This window comes from Polyergus mexicanus, unplaced genomic scaffold, assembly GCF_030449975.1.
Source record: "Polyergus mexicanus isolate NDT 795.1 unplaced genomic scaffold, iyPolMexi1.0 SCAF_1, whole genome shotgun sequence".
In the NCBI taxonomy this organism is placed as follows: domain Eukaryota; kingdom Metazoa; phylum Arthropoda; class Insecta; order Hymenoptera; family Formicidae; genus Polyergus; species Polyergus mexicanus.
In genome coordinates this window covers 908,958-932,185 of record NW_027223321.1, presented here as the reverse complement: position 1 = coordinate 932,185, position 23,228 = coordinate 908,958, and the positions used below count along the sequence as shown (strand labels likewise).

Below are 23,228 nucleotides of genomic sequence, written 5' to 3'. Positions count from 1 at the left end.
TACGTGTCTCTATGTATGTGTGCATGGATGATGTATATCGGATGCCTTTCCCTCTCTAAGTAAGCCTTCCGGCGTGATTCGAGTACGATTCCGAACGTGTTCGCGACGGGTGCGGCTGGTAAATAAGGGAGGAACTCGGTAAAGTTGGTAAATTCTCGCTAAACCGTAAACTCTCCACGACTCTTCTTTTTTTTTTTTTTTTCTTACCCTTCTTACAGGACGGCGATGGAAGTCCCCTGAAGGAATTCTCTCTGCAGCGTCTTCCGAGACACCGTGAATAGAATTTATTTTCACTGCAATCGTTTAATCTATCTGCGTTTGTTTATTCGCGTCGTATGCAAATATCAGATAGGATATAACGCGAGGACTGCTTCATCGAAAAAAAAAAAGTTTGACGCGAAATTCCCTTTTACGCAGGGTGCGGCAAATTTTCCACACACACACACACACACACACACACAGATCTACTTTTATAATAATTATATGTATATATAATAATATTGCATTTTTCTAAATCGTACAACTTAAAATTTATTGTATTTATTTATTTATTTATTTATTATATAATTTATTTAAAATTTGTTTATATATTTTTTTTAAACATTATTCAACATGTAAAATTGAAACCTTGAGAAATTTTTCAACAATCTGTCGATTCTCAATTTTAAAATCGGCAAGCGCGATTTGCTCTTCAAACATGACTTTTGTTGACATTCTCGTGTGGATTCTTGAGGTCGCGCGATGCGCGCGTATTTTTCACGGTCTGAGAATTGCACGAACGCATACTTTTCACGTATTGACGGCAACGCGTCGTACTCGAGAGAGATTTTGCCTCATCTGGACTTTCGACGACGAACGTTGGGGGTGCAATTTTGTCGTGTTTCAAAACTCGGGACTAACGAGTAGAGCGCGCGCGTTAATCCTGCTGTGACGGCGATGGAGCATTCGGTCGTTTACATATGTCATTCGTCTGTTTAGCGGAAATTTCACGACTAAAACTGAACAAATAAAAGGCAAAACAAAAGAGAGAGAGAGAGAGAGAAAGAATTGTTAGTAATAAACCGACGGACGGGGTATTCGCTTGTTGTCGCTTCGAAATATTGAATTGAGAAGAGAGAATATTCGATTGTGTTTGTAAACAGAACTACTGCCATAATTTTGCAGACCTTGTATTTTTATCATTGATAAACTGTTCGTTTTTTAGCATATCAAAACCCAGCGGTACATTTAATAAAATTACTTTACGGATAAATAACATGTTCCTTCAATTTAAAAATATTAAATCACATATTACAATTATTACAATATATTATCTTTCTCACTTACTTAAAATAAATATAAACTTCAATATGTAATACTTTTATTAATTTTATTAATTTATTTATTTTTTAATTTTTTAATTTATATATATTATACTTTACACACTCCCCCTTTCTCTTTCTCTTTTAAGCCTTATCCTGCGACTTATTCGTGGAATTATTTTAATATTTTCACAGAAAGTTTTTAATTAATTTAATTAATAATAATTAATTTTAATTAATAATAATTTAGATTTAAATTAATATATATATATATATAAATTTTCTATAAGAGAGAGAAACTTCAATTTTTTTATCCGCATCTTTCACACAGACTTGGCACATTCATTCCCTAAATTCAGCATGATTCTGCTTATCCTGATAAGAGTTAACACAGATTTAAACCGCGTTAAAGTATTAATGGATTTTATAAGAATCTCTCACGGGTATTAATCACCATTTATCGAAAGGGCCATAAATATGCGATTAGCGATTAGCGACGCGTTTATCGCGTAAGCCCTTTGGCGTCGTTTATACGTCCGACCGCAGTGTATTTCGGCGTCGGGGAGGCGTCTGTTCGAGCAATGCGCCCAAATAGCCGCATTAGCTTGAGGGTGCATAACCGCGAGCGACCCAAACTCATTCCTCACCCCCTCGAGCCACGATCCTCCCGCCGCAACAATGTCGATGACAGTCCGGTTGGGGCGGCTATGCGCGGCATCTGACCGCGATCGTTTCGTCCAATCGTCTATGCGCGGAAACGTCACGGATAGATACGTCGATAACGCACCGCTGCGTGTCCACTGTGGTGCTGTCTCGTCGAATGCATCTCCGAGCGATCGAGATGCCACATCGATCGCGGGTCTTGTACGCTTCTAAGACGCGATTACGTCAAGATTGTCACGCCGGCGATAGTATGTAAGATCAATCAGGATCATTGTGATGCTATAGACATTATACAGAATATCTGCCGGATTTTTAAGATCTTATTAAATCTATTTGAGATTGACAAATGACTTTGTTGCCCGTTAGTAGTTTAGTTTTTAAAAAAGCGTCATTTTCGATTACTTGGAATTTGACGTTTATTGATGCTGTTAAAAAATTGACACAAAATTGTACAAAGCATTTACAATAAGATGTTTATCATTTTATTCCTATATTATATGCAGTCGACATGTCAAATGACTTATGTATGTAAAATATATTTTAAATATATATCTATCTCTCTCTCTGTTTATATATATTTAATGTTTTAACAAAATATTGAATATGTAGTACATATCCTTTATTGTAATTTTTAAATATAATAAAAATGAACTTCTTTTAGAAAGTTGGACCAAAAAAATCTTTAAAATATTTTCCTTATCTGGAAATTTGAACAAAAATACTTGGAAGATCGGGGAATTTTTTTACAAGATCCTGTTCGCAGCTTACGAAACGATCGACCCGAGATGTCTTTTATAAGGTGAAATATTAAAGAAGATATATACATCTAAAATATTCTTATTATTTTTGAAAATTCGAAAATGAAAAATTGCGCTTCGCAAGAGAACAACGATAGAGATAATAGAGACAAAGTAAATAAGCAATTATAATACTCGAAGGATTTATGGGAAGGTTGATTAAATCCCCCAATATGTTACATTCAGATACATCATTGTTACGTTGATCAATAATTGCGTCATTATGGATGTTAATTAATATAATTATATTAATATAATTAATATAACATCATAATAATTACGTCAGTGTCGCGTTAATTGAATTTAACGCTAAGACACGCGAATCAGAGTACGCACATTATGCAAGCTCGGTTACCACACCGCGCTTATGCGCGGGGCGCGTTTTAGCTTTGGTGTTATGTGAATAATTGAGGCGCGAAATAAACGTGGCGCGAACGGAGCTCTACGGTCAGACATCATTTGCACGAAATGCGCGAAATGCAATACGCGATACAAATAGACGCCGTAGCGCGCGATAACGCGGGAAATGATGCGGTTAATCTGTTTCTAATTGAACCACCTGTAATATATCGCGCGCGATTGTCGCCTGCAAATGTCAGCCGATAGGCTATGGGAGGGCAAATGATATATCGCGTATATACGTCTCTCCCGTACCAATAGATAGACCGTTGTTTACTATCGCTACATAGACAGATCGATTGAGGATTCCTCTTGTCAAACGCACAGACTGCATGTTATTGCTTTTATCTGACCGTACAACTGGCAGTTGTCTTGATATCGTTCTTCGGAGAATTTACAAGACGTACATTAGGAAAAAAACATGCACGACAATACTTCTTTAAGCACCGAGATATCGACAACCTATGTATCTTTGTATATTTATATCTTTCGCGTTTGATTAAAAGTCTTGCATAGCAAAAATATGCGCTAATGTAGGGAGATGAAATTGCGAACATTCGCAAACGGCATCGATGAAAGAGCAATAAATATACGTCCACGAAAGGTACATATTTTTATATACGATTACGAATATTACGAATGAAATTGTTTGCTCAATCGTGGTATGACGGTTCGTAGCCAAAGTTAGTGGAAGATTTAATTGCCTCCGCGAGCAACTATTTGCGCAACTTCGCATAACTGCGTTTTTATCGCACACCGATGTTGGCGATCGCTTTAATTGTGGAGTAAAGATCTTTGACGCGCAAGTTGTCTTCGATTAAAAAGTGGCCCGCTTGTAGCTTTTATATATATGAATATCCTGTAAAGATTGGATATATGTATTTTTAATTTATTGAAAAACGAAAATATACAATATTTGAGACGCATTTGCTGAAGATACGAGTTTAGAAGTAGTTTAGTAAATTTTTTTTATATATGAATATAAATTTTATATAAACATATTTATTTTCTCTCACTGATGTAAAGACGTATAATTTATATACATATAGAGCAAGTTTTTATTTGTATCACGCGAAGAAGCAAAAGTTAATTAAAAAAATTATATACACAGTTTTTGCTACGGTTTCTTATATAAGATTAAATCCTACGCAATAATTTGGAAAAGAAATTAATTAATTAATCAAATCCAATCAAATTAAATTTCCCGAAAATAATCATTATCATGGCTACGTTTCGCGAGGAGCCGAGCCGAGCGAAAATTTCTCGACGTGCGATCAGAGGGGTTAAAAATATTTTATCTTTCTCCCTTACGAGAGTCGGAGTCGTGTCACAGTTCCGTTGCAGTTCTTATAGCACCGTCGTAATTCTATTTGCAGGTCGAAAAGTCGGCCGCGTTCCGCGCAATAAAGCGTCAGCTTCGCGGAGATGACACGTGCTTCAATTAGCCGAATAACGCCAACTCGTGGACGGGATATATCGTTGCGTTACTATGGGGGCTTTTGACAGCGGGCGCGGGCCCTATATTACCGGAATTAATTTAACGCGAGCGGGCAAGCACGTTGCCGATGACATATCTTGCATACGGAATGGCACGACGTATCGTTTGAATAACGTCGGGCGCGCCTTAATTCTCTCGTTTTCGCTCTTATGTAAACGGATCGACCAGCTATTTACAAAGTCGCGAAGAAATGCGAGTTTCGCGTATCATTTTTACTGCCAAAATTATCACATCGCGCTCGAATATTACTCTCCTGTGACTTACATTCCTAAAAGGAAATGTTTAATGAGGCAGTTTTGCGTAAAATGAATTATAGCGTAATGTTTTATACGTGATACACTACATGCCGTAGAAGTTAAGACGAATGATGAAAATGTAGCTTCCGAGATCAGCCGTAAAACGATACACCGTGCAATAATGTGGAGTATAAAACTGATTTACGAACTGTCGTTTTATTGCGTGACATGTTGAAGTTATCAAAATAAATTGCCTCTTCCTACAAAACTAGTTCTTCATCAGAGTTTTCTAGTATCGATTCAATAAAATTCATAAATGGCCGATTAAATAAATTTCAGGACTAGTAAATAAAATAGAAATGTTTTTATGCAAATTGAAGAAACTCTTGTACAAAAATCCATAGTAACTTTAACGAATATTATTTTAATGTGCGATATATGAGAGACAAACCGTATGATATTACACACGTGTTATCGCACACGTACAAATTCACACGTCTGTCAAAAGAGAAACATGTTTTGTTCGACTTTATAGTCTCTCTAAAAATTTAATGGACGTTGTACCTCTCTTAGATTGCTATTAAGGGACAAAGAGATATGAACATCATTCCAGAGTTAACGATTTCCGAGGGATAAATAGCAACTGAGGGAAGAGACGAGAAATGCCGCGGGTAGCAGCCGGTCCGCGATAAGGCAATTTAAATTACCTGCCATCCGACTCCCCCCCCCCTTTCCCATTCCCCCTCCCCCCCCCCCCTAGCCCGACAGTTCTGACAGCTGTCGGAGGTGTCGTATTGTGATTATCGTGTCACGGGAGAGAGCGGCGCGTTTAATTTCATACACCTGAAATCTCGAGCGCGTATCCTTTCGCACAATATCCCTGTGTACGTGCGCATTATCGGACCGATTTTCCCCCCTCCCCCTTTGCCTCAACTCACGGTCGTTTTACTAAATGACGTGCCAATATGAACGAATATGCGTATATACGCACGGATTCTCGTGAGCGCAGACGTACAAATGACCACACCGCCGTATGTCGGAAACCGATCCTCTATATATGTACATGTACACGCGTATCGTATTCCGCATAACGAAACATGATATTGATAACGGTCAATCGATTAACAGCCCAGCTGTGTTATATCCGCAGTTTATGACACCTTGATGCTGTTCATCGATATTCATTCATGATGGAATTCATCGTTTGAAAAATTTTGCTAAAATCTTAAGAAAATATAAATATGGGAATTTAAAATATATGAAGAAATGATTTTTTAAGAACAAATTAATATTGTTCCTGGACTTGACACATAATTTTATATATTATTTCAATCAATATTTTTCTTTAAAAATTCAGTTATGTGTTGTCCACACATACATATATTAAAATTAAATTTAATTATGAGATATTCTCCCCCAAAGTTTGAATGGGAATATATCGGTAATAAAGAAACTATTGCACGTTCATTATTGAAGTTTTTATAATCTACATAATGATTAATATTTCCTCGAGAATTATTCGGCCATACATGTATGCAGATTATATTGCCTTATCTGAATCCGAACTGTCTATTGAAACATTTCGATAGGTCAGATAGATCAATAGCCCGTGCGCAAACTTCTGAAATATTTTCGATACTATCGATTATCAAACAGGACAGATTGATATAGAATTTTCATCGGAAAGCGCGCCATGTTATTCAATAGAATAACGCAGGGACACTGATTTTCACTCTATCGAGATTATTAAATAATAACGAACGTATCACCAATACTACATCTCTGTCGAAAACAAATATTGTAGTTTTCTTTGCCATTTTCATTCGTTACGCCATAAAACATTACGGATTGTCAAGCGTTTCTCTCCATTGGATTAATTCCCTTTTCTTCGTAGAATAGCGCATTGAATTTTAATTCAAACATTGTTCTCTGTAGCTCGTGATGAGAATAGAGCAAATCCGGATGGTTATACGGACAAGTTGGCGCTTACTGCTAATAATTCGCGATGCTTTTGTAAGGGCTAACAACATAACTGAATATAAGCAAAACGTTCCAAGTGAGCGCAACTTTGTTATATATTCTAGAATGTTGTTTGTGCTTTAAGTCCTGTCAAAGGAGAGAACTCCATCACGTACAAGAGAATTTATTTTATAAAAGAAACTGTTTTTTCATACGCGAGTAAAAAAAAAATGTATGTTCAAGTAGTTAATTACATATATCAAGAAATTCAGATGAATCCTGGATGTCATTTCTCGAAAAAAATAATTCTTAGTTTGTATTGATAAGATCGCTAATCAACTGGATCAATTACAGAAAATATTTTATTAATTATTCTGTATCTCTTAAATATTATAATCAATATTATTCTTGTCAAAAAATTTATTTTTTATCTATTTTTCATTTTTCCATTATACAATACTGTCGCATTGTTTACAAGTGAAGCAAAAGTTGTTTATTATATATGCGTATATATACCCAAAAAAATTAAAATGGAATGTATATTAGATTTATTTATCAGTTTGAACTCTACAATCAATCTTGCAATTCTCTCTTAATTAATTAATATTGCAATTATAAAATCGACAAATCAATATTATATAAAATCAATATTATGTGATATTCATTAAAGATCCGATAAAGATAAAGCCGCAGAACCGCGAATAAACGTAAGTCGAGGAATGTATTTGATATAAAAGATTAAAAATTACAACCGGGATACTGTTCGCGTAAGTCTACATATATATGTATATATACTGAAATTTAATAAAATAGGAACGACGAGCAAGCTTCTCCAACGAGAGTCGACCTAGACAGCTTCATCGAGACGTTGATTTTCGACGATGTTCGTTCCTCCAATGTACATTCAATCTTAAACGGGACATCGTAAATACAGCAATGCGGCCCCGGTATTGTCTCGAAAGTCTTGGCGGCGTTCAACAATCGCGCGCGTTTTCCTCCCCGTAACAAGGTAAAATTGTAAAATGGGGTGTCCCGTTCGTGCGACGCGGCGATGTTGCGATTCGCCCACAGTCAGCGGCGACGAGAACTGGTTTTTGTTTGCGCTTAATGAGATTCGCGAGGACTTATACTCCCGCGAGAACTCCGTTACTTTTCCAGTTCTCGAGCGAACACGCCGCAAAGCAAGAGGGGAACCGGTGGTTTTGCTCGGTAACGTTAACAAGTGGAGCGCTTTGAATATTCGTTTCAAATTGGGGAAGGAAAAATTGGCAGTTTCGATAAAAAAAAAATTAATTCTCCCGCGATAAGAACGGAGAGAGTTAGCTTTTCGTCGATTCTACGTGACAGCGGCCGACCGCGCGATTACGATATTAACGTATTAATCCCTTAGCCTTTATTTATGTTTCATTGCATTTTCACCATCCATCGCCCAACTTTCTGTATAAGGATTTCAAAAATTTGCACTACATAGAAATAAATTAAATCAATCAATCTATATATGTATGTCTTGAAAACACAAAATTCAAGAACAGATTTTTCGAATAAAAAATTAATTTATATTAATATAATTTAATGAATTAATAAACATGTGGAAAAAAATACTCTGCCTAGTTGCGCCTTGATGCAACGATATGAATGAAGCAAATCGCCGGATGTATTCGATGTAAGCGACAGTTATTAGCGTAATGCCACGATACGCTACAGATACGGTATCTGTGCGGTTATTACCATGGTTGACGACGCGCGTCCGATCCGTTGGTATATCGGATTAATAATTCTCAAACGAACATCGGAAAAGAGGGGAGAGAGAGAGAGAGAGAGAGAGAGAGAGAGAGAGAGAGAGAGAGAGAGAGAGAGAGAGAGAGAGAGAGAGAGAGGATCGGCAACCGGGAGTAACTGTCCCGGATACAATCGCCAGACCGCGTGCAAATGCGATCACACGTTACATGGCCATTATACAGCTGATATGCTCGGCTTAAATACTCGAAACAGCCGGCACGCTAGGCGAGATCGTGATCCAGGATCGCCCATTGAATGATGCACGATATAGACGCATAAATTAACATATGTTAATTGAAAAATAAAGAAATTAAATGGTAAAATTTTTTAAATAAATAATAATTTTTCTGGATATAAATATTTAATAATTAATAATTTTATTTTTTAATAACAATAATACGCTGTACGCCGTGAAGACCAAATATCTTTGTATGACAATTAATTTGTTATCGTTCTCTCTCTCTCTCTCTCTCTCTCTCTCTCTCTCTCTCTTGCTTACTCTTTTTGATTTATGGATTCTTGGAGAAAATGATTATCGATATTTCTTTTATAAAAATTTTATAAAATTTTAATTACATAAAGAGAAAGAGAGTCCACTTTAAAATAATACGAATGAAACACTACAAAATTTCTATCAATTGAAGTATTTTTTTAATCTTTTATATTTTTGATCTGGCACTAATTTTACCAAATATAATGTAGATATGTTTGACTTTTCAAATCATACTGCGATTAAGTTTCTCGAGATATCTCTATCCGATAAATTGAAATATTGTGACACACAATTGTGCGATAGAAATATACACCGTAGTTGAAAATACTAAAAAAGGATCGTAAAGGACACGGGATTTTCATGGGATAAATACGATCCGATGCCGCGGATATTTCCTGGTTAGTAATAAAATCGAGAGGTCGAGCGGGGCGGCCTCGGGGAAACGGTTATTGCGCTTGTTCCTGCCAGTCTTGTAAAGCCACTATGCACAGGAAATGGAAATCCGTAATACCCGAGTTCTCGCGAAATTATTACTTACTCGTGTAAGCGTTTGAAAATTTGCGATGCGATCCGCTCCGCGCGTCGCTCGACGAATATCATTATCCCGTTAAACCGCGATTGCAAAACCGTCGCTTTATACAATTTTAACTTTGACCCTATGAATTGCCAATTGTAACGTGACATCAAATTTCACATCAAATGAGTCGCGTATAAATTGTTATAATTTTGTAATAAACGTATAATATTATTCGATTACAAATGACATGGAAAATCCTTTGCTGATGTATATAATTACGTATCGCATTTATTATCTATTAGGAAAATGTGCGTTATTTATATTCTGATTAAAAAATTATTTTTAAATTTTTATTTTATTTTAAAAACTCTGATATTTTAAGAGACACGATAGTGTCTCGCGCCAAGTCAAAATATTTTACAATAAGATATTTGTATAATTTTATATTTTTATTCTTGATGGTTAAATTATCAAACTCTGCGCCTTCTTCAGATCCGCGAAAGCTTACAAAGTTTTTACTCCCTTTGGAATTATACAAAATTTTTTTACGCGACGGAGATTTTTTTTTTAAATAATCAACGCGCCTTTCGTTAAATCTAGAAATTCAACCGGCACTTTCCATTGCAAATTATTTCGCCGAAAAATACCAACTTCCGATTATAGTATAGAAGAGATGTTCCGGGCGGCCAAACTTGGCATGGAAGTTGCACGAAGGGCTGCAGATTGCAGGCCTCGTCCTCAGGCCACTCGGACACTCTCGGAAGTAACGAACGAATTTGCGAATAAATTTGCATGCCGAACATGCCCTCGTGCCGTCGCGCGGAATTTATAGCTTAATCCCGATTTTCAGCGGATCTCGGCAAATGTTTCCGCCTCAGGAAAGGTCGTGTCGAGAGGGATAGCGAGAGAAAGAAGGAAGAGAAAGAAAGAGAGGATGTGAAAGGGAACGGTAAAAGAGGGAGATGGTCGGTGGAGCACCATCGCGGAGAGAGCACATTAAAATTTATGACGGTTATTAATATTTCCCCGGGATCTCCCCTTGGCGCGTGCGACCACCGAAATGAGATTCCGGTTAAATCCCCAAACGAATTATTAGAGCGCCGGTTAATCGACGTTATCGGGAATAACGACTCTGATTTTTTACGGTACGAGCGATAGATCGCTGACGGTTTTATGCCCACATCGGAAAGTCTTTTATCGATTCTTCTGACATGTAAAGTGACCAATAATTAATGGAAAAATAAAAAAAGTTATTAAAATAATTCTCTTGAACGCGCTATATTAATAATGCATGTAATGTCATTTCTTTGATGTTGATTTTCTGTTAAATTCTTTTCTGGTACATCTCTTCACACATATTATATTATATATAATATTTAATAACTTATTTAATTATAATATGTAATATAAAATAAATTACAAGATACACATTCTAAAATCATGTAATAAAAATGCCGTATTTGAAATATTTAATGCAAAAATTAATTATTAGTCGATCGATCGATATCTATATCCGAGGTTATATCCTAGTACAAGATATGTACATATATACGAATTAAGGAAATAATTATCGCTTATGTAAATATATTGCAACGGAATGGTAATTTATTCCCATTTAATTCCCATTTTCTATCGCTTTGACTTTGAATGAAAATAAATCGCGGGAAAATTTATTTATTTAGATAAATAGCTATTTTGATATGTTTATAAATTTTCAATTATGCAATTAATTAAACGCATATATAGCGACAAAAAATTGCTAATTATATGTAAAAAATAAATTCGTCTTAAGGAACGGCATATGAGTTATACGAATATTACAATACGCACAACAGATACGCGTAAACAAACTCGATGGCCATAACACTAGTCGATTTGTTGTCGTTATCAAATGTTGTCATTCTCATCGTGCCAAATATATTTGACGCTTTATAAAATAATGTTATGAATATTTTGTTTCTCTGTATCTTTGATTATTAACGGAAAAAAGCTTTACATGAATCTTGATGAAGAACTTTTTGCAAACGATTCAAAGAGAAGCCTGCCACGAGGGAATTGTACTATATTTAACATTTGAATGCAACAAATGGATTCCCCAATTCTATATTCTAAAATAAGAATAGAGATCGATACAATATTCGATTTCTTGTCAGAGTAATACCTTTTTTTTTTTTTAATACTCAAAAATTTATAATACTTTGAAAGAGCAACAAACGAAATTTTGTTTTATTAATTATTATTGTTATCTAATGCTGTGATTATTAATATTTAATCGTTAATTAAATTGATGAAGATATGATTCCGTAAAATGTGTGAGAACGGCATTTTGGCGCATATTTGGAATTTAAGCGATGAATTACGTTACATGAATATATATCAGCTGTGTTAACACGCTACGGTATAGCAAATGACGGCGTCTAAAGCAATGATGGTAATTGGTTTAATCAGTAAACTTCTTCTCGCATTAAGGATTAAATGCGAATCTTAATAAATGGAAATTTAATTAAGTAGATCGAAATTGAAAAAGGTTAATATAAGCGTACTTAACTAAGAATTAATTTGCATACGGAGAGAATAACAATTTTTTATAAGCGAAAGATTAATTGCATTATATTTTAAACTTAACTACTCTCTCATCATCATTCACCGTGTGCATAGTGTGCCTGCGATATCTCTATTTAAATATTTCAACAAAATATTAAGCCACCCATTATCGTTATTGTAGTACTTAATCATCTTTTGCCTCTCTTCGCTAATACGTTCATCCTGCTCCGTGACAGCGCATATTGCATAATGATCATCCATAATGAATGTTCTCAAGTCATAAATATAAAATCGCCAGTGTGTACAGAGTATATATCTACGGAGAGAAGCTATAAAATATCATTTTTCATCTCGGATGATCCACCGGATTTGCTCGTTAAGGGCCGTGAACGGAGCCCTTCACAGGGATGGCAAAAGGATAGCAGTCCGTCACGCGGTTTTTGTCTCTCGATGAAGTATGCACGTGGGACCAGGTGCGATCCAAATAAGTACAATGTATGGGACGCGTCGCGCAAGAAAACGCGAAAGCTAAGATGAGGGATACGCGACGCGAAACGCGGATCGCGGATAATCTCCGGGTTTTTATCACGGGCCGTTTATTCTGGAAGATGCACGCGGCTGGCGAATCCCCTACGTAAGATATAGCGACAAATCCTCGCGACAGTAGAGAAGTAAACGCGCAAAGAATACAGCATTAACAGTGTGCTGTTGCATTTTAGCGCGCTCATTCTTTTTTTTCTTTTTCTTTTTTTTCCATTCTCCATTTCGCTTTGCGTCAAATAAATATTTCATTACGGCGGAAAGGATTAAAGAGGGAATATATAAAACATTTGTAAAGAAATTATATATTATCACGCGGATGTGACTAATGGAATCTCTTTAATACGGTACATACATATATATTATGGTATATGTCCCATATTCGCGCATGTTTTCCCTTTTTTTTCGAATTCTTTATCCGATATATATTTTATTCTTTCCCGAAGATTTTTAGACAAGTAGATGTGTATTAAATTAATATAGGTGGATCCTTCAATTTTTCTGTATTTTACAGATAAATTCTTTGATCAATTCAGAATACATTTACGACAATAAAGTCCAAATCGAATATGCCGGGTCACCAAAATACAGACTTGTTACGGTATATATACGGTATATATACAATATTATGACACCATCAAGAAAAGCCCAGTCGTAAATGATATTCGATTTTATGGGATAATACCATCGGGCCAGATACATCTGAACATATGTGTATAAAGCGTGTTCTCCTATGAAGATAATTAGGATCGTCGTCAAATATATATCGTCGTTTTGTTCAAAGCCAAAACCTACTTCAGGCTTTCGTATTTGCGGAACGACTTCGTCGTTTTCCTGTATGGTATTCGCGAGATCTCGTCTCTTGCCGCGTGTTCCTTGGTTTCTTTGTCGACAAAAATGTTCTTTGCCGCTGCGCGCCTCGTGTTCTCTCTCGACTGCCGGTTCTTCTGCCTTTCTTCCTTTCTCTCGTTTCCGCGGTAACCACGTGGCGAGAGGATCAATCTGTCATCGCCCGCAGAAATGTCGGATGAATCAATCGCGAAGAATATAAAATTGTCGGCAACGATATAACACACTGAAAATCGCTCGATTGCATAAAATCCTATCTGTCAAAATGTAATCGATATACAAATTAAAATTAATTAATTCAAACTTTAAAAACTTTAAAGTCAGCGAAGTTATTTAGAATCTATTTTATTAGTAATCAAAAGCATAATAAGCGATTGTGTATGTATAAAAACAAACATGTTGGATAATCGTAGAAAGACGATTCGATTAAAAAAAAAAAAAAAAAAAAAAAAAAAAAAAAAAAAAAAAAATCTACATTTAGAAAATACTATTGCACGTAATATTAACTGTCGCGATATTAATCATAAAATAATCTGATGTTTAGAGAATCGTATCGTGAGGATCTCGGAACGGAGCGAACGTAAAATAAGATGAAGCCGCCTGGTTAATTGAAAATGTTTGAACGCGCGCGAACGGAACGTCGATAGCTATGCGAACGCATTCTCGCGAAAGTAATACACGAAATTGATATCGAGCCGAGAGCAAGACTTTTTTAATTAAGCGGCAGGAAATAGTTTTGCGCTTTGAAAGACCCCGGCGCTGCCCATTCCGATATTATTATCGGCGAATTCGCGGCGGTGGAAATAAAGAAATCGAGGGAAGCAGCAGACGGTGCACGCGGAGAAGAGCCGATAGCCCGTAAAAGAGTTTCTTGTACGGGAGAAAAGCGTCCCTCCCCCCTCCCCCCCCCCCTCCCTCTCCCCGAGTCGGGGGATGAAATACGAAGTCCTAGAGATTGTAAATCACGTGGGGTGTGTACGGTGAAACACGGGGCGCCGTTGTCGGAAGAATTATCGTGACGCGACACCGGCGCCGATATGCTTTCCCTTACGTTCTGTCGTTTCGTTCGATAAGATATATCTTACAATAGTCTTTTACTAAAATAAAGCACACCCGAGTATATTGATTAAGTAATCTTGATCTTGAGTTATTCTTTGCATTTCAGAAATTCGAAACTTCAAACTGATTTCACGTCATTTTTCACAAGAGATCATATAATTATATAATGTATAAAAATAGTAGTACTGAATATATATGATCATTTCACAAATGTTATCTAAATCTAAACGCTAAAAGTAAAATAATTTTCACGCGGTTATCTATCTCCTCGTCATAAGTAGTCATCAACACCTCGAAATTGTCAGACGAAACGGGCGTCTCTAACGAAGGGTCGCCGGCCTGTAAGAAGGGCGCGCCTAAAATCGAGGAGGGGTCTTTTTAATACTACTTAATCGGGTTTACGCCGTACGTCTTCCGTCAAAGGCTCGAATATTCACGGCAAAGTGCTTCAGAGTCCCCTTGAGGGTCTAATGTAATAAACGGATAGACAAGCGGTCGATCAGCAGCCTCCCTTGATTGGATATTGATCAGCTGTTTGAGAGAATGTCGCCCAATCGGGCGGAAAAGAAGCGAGGGAAAAAATACTGCAATGTATTTTTACGTGGAACATACTTCGGAGCAAGTTACCGCGACTTTTTTTTTACATAGCTTTCTCTCTTCCTGTCTCTTTTACTTACTTTCTCTCTCTCTCTCTCTCTCTCTCTCTCTCTCTCTCTCTCTCTTTCTATAAAAGTTCACGGGTCACGGATAAAGGCGTCATCTTGCATAGGAAAAACGATACAACCGCACTTTTCACGCCTTACATGTTTGGCAAAAGATATCCTTGTGTCGCATCTCTTACATAACTTAGTATTTCAGTCTTCGAAAGAATCTCAAAAGATCGTCAAAATTTATATGGATTTTTTGACCCGGTAAACGTTTATATCTCTTTCAATTCTATAAAAATGCAAACAGCATTGAGAAATAAAAATAAAAATATTAATTTCAAGATATCGTCCAAAGAAAAAAAAATTATTATACAAATACATACATACATTTGGTTAAAAAAAATAAAAAAAATAAAAAATCATGTTCGTCAAACCGTGATCGGAAAAAATTGAATCGTAAAATTAATAGCATAATCGCTATATAGTAAAAAAATCATGCAAGTATATTGTTAAAAATATTATGTCACTTTTTTCAGACACACGATCGTTTAAAAACGATTCGTTTAAATGAAAGAAATCGTTTTCACCGATAGATATTATTTCTCTGCGCGATAAATTTTCTGTTAGGAGCGTTGGTTTCTCTCATTTGCGAGGATTCCGCATTTTACATTAATTAAAATGCGACGACACCTGCACGTACGGATAACATGAAAGGAAAACGGCGTAATTATTTGCAAATTCGTATCTCGCTGATGACTGACATTATCTGCAACCTTGATCAAAGATCGAATCATCTAACCGCTGGAGAATTCAAAGCAATGATCACAAAATTTCCGGTTGAGAGTATAGTTAAACTCACATAGAAAGTCTTTTAACCGAATCAACGCGCGAATATCATTAATTTTAATGGATGTATCATATACCGGTGATACACAGGCTTTATACTTTTCTGTTTAATAACCGAAGGATACCCCGTTGAACGCGCAAGTTGAAGGAAGCACAAGTAATCTTAGATTCATAACCCGCGTGAAAAAGTAATGAACGACAGATCACTGGAGGATTAATAATTTCACGAGGAGACGTTTCACGCCAGACCTCGTTAATTTTAATAGATTGCGTAGAGTGGCGAAACCATTCATTGTTCATAACTTTCGTCTTGTGAGGCCGACAACGAGGAGAAGACAAAGCATTAGAACGTCTAGACAAAAGTTGAAAGACAATGCCGCAGAGCTTGCTTTCCACACGAGTAGATTATTTCGAGAGCGGCATAACTGCAATGTGAAAATGCTGTTATCTTAAGCACATCCTATAAACAATTATTTCCTTATTTAAATTTTTTGTGCTTTAATTTCAAAATACATAAAATATCAATTTTGTATTTTGAAATTTTTAAGCACAAAAAATTTAATAATAAATTTTAAATTTTAAATAATAAATTTTAATAAATTTTAAAATAAATTTTTAATTTTATATATATATATTATATATATAATTTCAATCGGAGAAATATATATTTAATCGATAGAAGAAGAATCGATAGATAAATCGATAGAATAGAAAATTGCGATAAACATTGGACTTTCCTCGTCTGTTTTTTTTTTATCCCAATAAAATGAATCTAAATGGTTTTCCATCTTTTGATTGGCAAGGAATTCATCAGCACTTGGCAATATCGTGATTGGTAAAGTGTAAATGTTTGCGAATCTCTCAACCCTCCGTTGGAAATTAACAGTCAAGCGAGCAGTTAGAAATTCCATTTTGTGATCGACCGTAAACAATGGAAACTACGTGTTTCGACTGAACAAATATTCGCGATACTTCAGTACTGATTTAATAAATGCATGTTGGTGATATTTTTTGCGATCATCAATATAACGACTATCCTATTCGGTATATAAATCCATTTACGCTCCATCAAGAATTGAACGATTTATAACTGCTATATTATGTTTTAAATGACAAATTAAAAATTTTTAAATTATAAATTTCAAATGGAACAAGAAAGACTACAATATAGAAATATAATATAATATATAATATTAATTAAAATAATATATAAGTTTTAATAAAAATATCACACAATTATAATAATAATTTTCAATTTATGTGAAATATATATTGTACAAATTGAGAGATTATAATATCATTTTTTAGCAACGTAAAAATTCCATCATTATTTTTTCCTCACCGTGTTACCTTTTCTAAATGCTATCACGTTACAATGATTTATATAGACTAGGGGTTTTATAGAGTTCTCACGATGGAGCTCTTCGAAAAGATTTTTCACGATTACAGAAAACCGCCAGGCTATCATTATCCGGCGTAGGAAATACACTCTGGCGGTTTGTAAGCTCCAAATTGAAACGTCGAGGGTCCTCGGCTCGTTACGCCGCCCTGTCCCGTTCCAAATCCTTAAATCCTGGCATTTAGTGCGAAATTAAGTGCCACCTGGTACCGGGTATAAGCGTGGCGTCACGGAGGTCTTCTCTGGTAAAGGCAAATGTTTGATCGGACGTTATGATCGTGCCCATGGGAGGAATTACAGTTAATAGAGGGTTATATCGTACGGGTTTTTCACCGGAGTACAAAAGCGCCTCAACTTCCTTGACCAGCGCATCCGATCGATGGTCGAACCAGCATTTTTCAAGTGGATCTTAATTAGAGCCCTTTAATTAGAGACACCGTTCCTCCCAGAAAGTAATTTAGAGCGAACGAATGAGAATCTATCGCGCGAACATTAAACCGATATGTATCAATCCACAATTAATCGCTCTCTACAAGATATTAAATGTCTAATATCGCACAATGAAAAAAAAAATTTCTATTTGATTTGATTAAATTGACAGTCGTCTTGAGTTAAACAATATTGAATGACATCGATATTTTTTCTCAGTTTTTACGATTAATTATTTAAGAGCAAAAATATGCTAGCAATTATGAGGCGATATTAATGCTTAATTTATTAGAATTTTACCGGATTTACTTTCTCCAATTTTGCCTTATCTAATTTGTCGGAAGATTAAAATCATCTTGCCACACTGTTCGAGAAGAAGAGAAACCAATTTGCCGAATTGTAAGGAAAGACTTGTCGCACGAGTTACTCTTGAAAATTAATTACCGGCCTACGTGCATTAATTTAGACCATCAGGCGTGTCATTTAATTAATCCGCCTATGTTTCTGATCGACGACGTCTTCGCGCCCCCAGCATCGCCATCCTCATCTACCCCTGTCCACCCTCTTGTTGTCAGCATTTTCCACGCCGTACGTTGACGACGTCTCGCACCGAGTTATTTATTTAATTGGACATTAAAGCGCGAGAAAGCAATTATGAGGAACGATGAGGTGTCTCTATGTTCCCTTCGGGGAACAGTATATTTTAATTAAAAGCAGGAAGAGAGAAGGGAGGAAAGACGAGACATCCCCCCCACGCCCGTCATTACATTTTCTCGACCATCGATAGAAAAAACCCATCCATCCGCTCGATATTCGATGATACATATTGTCATATTTCTAATGCGTATTACGAATATTTGAGAATAATCTCAATTTTACTTTTCTTTTTCTTTTTTTTTAGGTAAACGGACAGGACGTTTCAAACTCTAGTCACGAGGATGCTGTGCGTTGCTTTCAATCGGCTCAAGAGCCAATTATCGTCGAAGTTCTTCGACGACAACCAGGCGGGCATCAACAGGTTCCTCACACGCCCTCGAAGGAGCACGAAAGAATCGCATGTCAGGATAAGAACGAGGGAACGACGAACGGGAGGGGCCCGATAGACGAACGTATGTGTAACGACGATGTCAAAAAGGACACGGCGTGTCCTTTGGTGTCGACTGCAGTCCAAACGGACTGGGCTGGTCTCATAGAAGAGGAGGAGTTGTTGCCGGTTCCCCTCGTAGTCGAAGAACAAGCGAACGACAGCTTCGAGGACTTTCTCACTCAAGATATCGATTTTGAGGTATCCTACCTCATTATTATAATTATAATTATATGGAATTTTATTTCTAATACAATAGAAAAATATTCGAAACAGTTTCATTTAAAGCTTCATCGCATTGAAGGGGGTGTGACAAATGGGAAGAATTTATTCTATTAATAAATTTTGATTGTTTTAAAAGATATTTAAAAAAAAAGTATCTTTATTATTATATCGTTATTTTCTTGAGAATATTCGACGTAATAAAAAATAAAGAGAATTAGAAAAAAGATTGTAAAATTTGAAAGAAGATAATATGTAGGTACGATGAAAATTATAATGTATACCTATAGATTATGTGTAAGAATGTATCTCGTTTTGCTGATGTGTTTGTTAAATGATGATAATATCTGATAATGAGAAAGACTTTATGCAAATATACGAGTATATTTAGTTTCGCCTCACAACATTGTCTACTATAGCGAACATTAATATCGTTACGAAATGCTGTTGAAGGAGGTGACGTTGCGGAAAAGCGGAAGTGCCGAGAAGCTCGGTCTGACCGTGTGTTATAGCTCCGGTTCCGGCAGCGAGGACGCCGACACAGAGGTTTATATCTCGGAAATAGTTCCTGAAAGTCTCGCAGCCCGGGACGGTCGGTTGCGAGAAGGAGATCAAATTTTGCGGGTAAATTCAGAGAGAAATTTCATTCTCCGTTCTCTAGAAATGTTATCACATTAAGTACACAATTCACCAAAAATTCGAGCAAAATTGAGAAAATATAGACACCTATAAAACTCATAACGCACAATATGCGTCAGAGCTTGCACTGTTAATAATGAGAAAGAAAGATAAATTTTTTACTTATATATAAAATTTGATAATTTTTCTATTTTTTTGAATTTTCTATTATTTGAATATAAAAATAATTCCGTGATATTTTGTCAAATTAATCACAAAATCTCGAATCTAAAAAGCGGAAAGAACTGTGAGAGTTTGCGAATACAGGAAGAAGATGCAATTTTATTGTTAAAATTGGCGAAAATTAAATATCTCCCATTAGTTCGGATGTGATATTTTATCTCGAACTGAATTAGTGGAAAACAGTGTAATATAACGAAGCTCCGCGAGAAATTTAGTGAGGAAAGTTAAGGATAATATAGAATGTAATGTATCGCATAAATTTAATAGGCTAAGAGAGGTAAACGCGGAAGTACTTGTGCAAAATCCCCCGAGGAGCAATAATACAAACATACTGCATATAAAGCGCCTACCTGCGAATAATAGCGAATTTACACCAAGCTCATATGCATAACCCTCTGTTCGAAGATCACGTCGTTGGCCGAGATTGCAAAATTTTGCATCACGGATCCTCGGCGGATCCATGACGTTCGCGAATTTCCTGTTGACGCCTCATTATCTCCGCTGAGGATTCTCCTAAGCTGCATAAGCCTCTAAATCTCATTAAACAGATTATAATTACGAACCGTGCTTGCCTTCTCTCTTCCTTTCTCTCTCGAGTCGAAGGGAAATACGACGGAGTACAGTGGATGAATATATATGATGGATTTGTCGTTGTCTGTCTGTATGTCTCTAGATTCCTTTGTCGACGAGCTCTCGCGAAACGTGTTCCCGTTTCTGGTTTAGTGTGACATTATTCGACATCTTATCGAAAATTATCCTTGCCTATTTAACGCGATTTCTCTTAAGAAAACGCCGGAGAAAAAGAAGGAAATCGAGCATATCCTTGATTAATTAAAAAGACGAGATTATATTAAATCGTGTGTTTTTTTTTTATCACAAATTGGATAAAATTAAAATTTTGAATTAAGAAACACTTGATTGAAATAATTAATTTTCTATTTTTATTTTTACTACGCTATTATTGCAAATACAAATTCTGGAATGAGAAATTTGCGTTGAGAGTCGATTCACGAGTCAGAGGAGTTTCGAAGGGTTTCTCTAAGCCGGATTTACATTCAGAATACGTCGTTTCATTATGCATGTACATTTCTCGCGAGAACAGTGACTCATTTCGGAAATCAAGAAGCGGCCCGTCATTCATTGAAAGGAACCTCTTCGCTCTCGTTCCAGGTCAACGGCAGGGATGTCGCGAATAAGGAGCAGACCGAGAACTTGTTTGCGGAGACAAAAACTGCGGTAACGATTCTCGTCAGCCGATGTGTATATCAAGTTCGTTTTAATCTTATATTCTTCTTATTTTATTGCAGTTATTTATCATATGTATATAAATTGAACAAACGAAACTATATAATAAAGAAACAAACTTTGAAAAATATAATAAAAAAATATAATACACAAATATTTGATTAGGAAAATTTTCGCATACATATGCATGCATATAAAATAAAAAATAATACATAAGAGCTCTCTCTTAAAACATTGATAAATTGATTGCATAAATTAAAAATATATGAAAGGTATGTTTTTTATGTGTTACAAATTATAATTTATTTATTTTATTTTAGGACGACGAATATGATGACAGGCGTATCTATCATCAAGTAAGTTGAATCGTGTAAAGTGAGAAAAAAACTATTTAGCATTGGCGCGCTATCGCGTATATCCCTATTTGTCATGAATCATTCCGCTTCAGGGATCGCCGCCGCTTTCACCTGAAAATCTGCCAGCGTATCAGAACAGCATGATCGAGCAGCTGATTCGTCAACAACAGCAGCAAACGGAAGAACGTACCAAAGAAACCGAGATAAACAACTGCACCTTGAAAGCGCCTCCACCCATACCTTCTCACACTCAGCAACAGCAGCAGTCCATCAACATCTTCTCCACAAATTCCTCGTCCACGTGTTCGTCACAAAACTCGCAAAAGTCAAGCGGTAAGAATGCGACTTCGCCGGCGCATCATACGGAGGAGCGTAGCAAGCAGTGGATGCAAGACTCGTTGAAAGATTGCTCCAAGAGGCTCGAGGGTATTTCGCTACGTAGTCAACAACCTGGACCGCCGCCGCCGCCAACAACACTACCAACGGTGAAGCTCGTCGAAGCTTATTCGAGCCACGTGTGGAGCGACACGGAACACATTTACGAGACGATACCAGAGTCGGACAGCGAGCCAATTTACTCGTCGCCGTACGAACACCATCAACATTGGACGCAGCAATCGAATCATGTGACTACGCAAGTGCAGCACAGCAGTGGCGCAACACAGAATCATCTGTCTGCCGGAGGACAACAAAACCAAAAGTGGTCTTCCTCAAAGAGTAACAGTTCCGGCGAGGAGAAGGACAGCTCGAGCGCGTACAACACTGGCGAATCCTGTCATAGCAATCCTCTAACCTTAGAGCTTCAACAGGGCGAGAGAGATCATCACAAAAGCACGTTAGTATTGTGTCCACCGCCGAAAACACCGCAGCAGCAGCAACAGAAGTTGGGCTGCAATTGTCCTATGCCAGTGACGCCGAGCGCAACGTCCGCGATAATTAGACAATCGTCGAAGAATCAGAGTGTGAGAAAGAGCTCGTCGTCATCCTCGCATCATCACAGGGATCGTAACGAGCTGTCAATGAACGCCAATACGCTGCCAGCCGATACCATGTATACGAACGTGGCAAATCTGCAACAGACGATGATGTTGCAGCAGCAGCTGTTCAAGCAGGCACTCAATCGGAAGAATTTTACGACGTCTAAGGAGACATCAGCGGGCGGCGCGAGAAAGTCTAAGTCGCACGGCAATTTCCAAGCGCCGAATTTAACGCAATACCAGTTTGTCGGTAGTCAACAGGTGTGCACGTCCACTACATGGACACCGCCAGAGGACAAGGGCGAGGTGCAGATGGAGTGGAAGGTGAAGAGAAGAGCGGATGGGACGAGGTACATCGCCAGGAGGCCCGTGAGAAATCGGATACTACGGAATCGGGCGATCAAGATATGCGAGGAGAGGGCCGGTCACACCACGGAGGATGATGCTATGTCGGAGATGAAGGTAAGTATCGCCGCGATTGTGATACTGATCAAATAATCTACATACAATTTTTGGTTTTTCGATATT

General features: G+C 36.9%; 1 protein-coding gene across 3 annotated transcripts in view; it reads left to right on the top strand.

The window, feature by feature from the left end:
- Slip1 (SLo interacting protein 1) overlaps positions 1-23,228 on the top strand; it is a 167,140-nt gene that overhangs the window by 143,199 nt on the left and 713 nt on the right. For 2 of the 3 annotated variants that reach the window (XM_070302329.1, XM_070302496.1), the window contains exons 2-6: positions 18,857-19,240; positions 19,715-19,885; positions 21,293-21,391; positions 21,688-21,723; positions 21,816-23,162. In XM_070302329.1, the coding sequence (XP_070158430.1) occupies positions 18,857-19,240; positions 19,715-19,885; positions 21,293-21,391; positions 21,688-21,723; positions 21,816-23,162 (2,037 nt within the window). The remainder of the gene's footprint in view (positions 1-18,856; positions 19,241-19,714; positions 19,886-21,292; positions 21,392-21,687; positions 21,724-21,815; positions 23,163-23,228) is intronic. The other variant, XM_070302401.1, reaches the window with a different exon arrangement.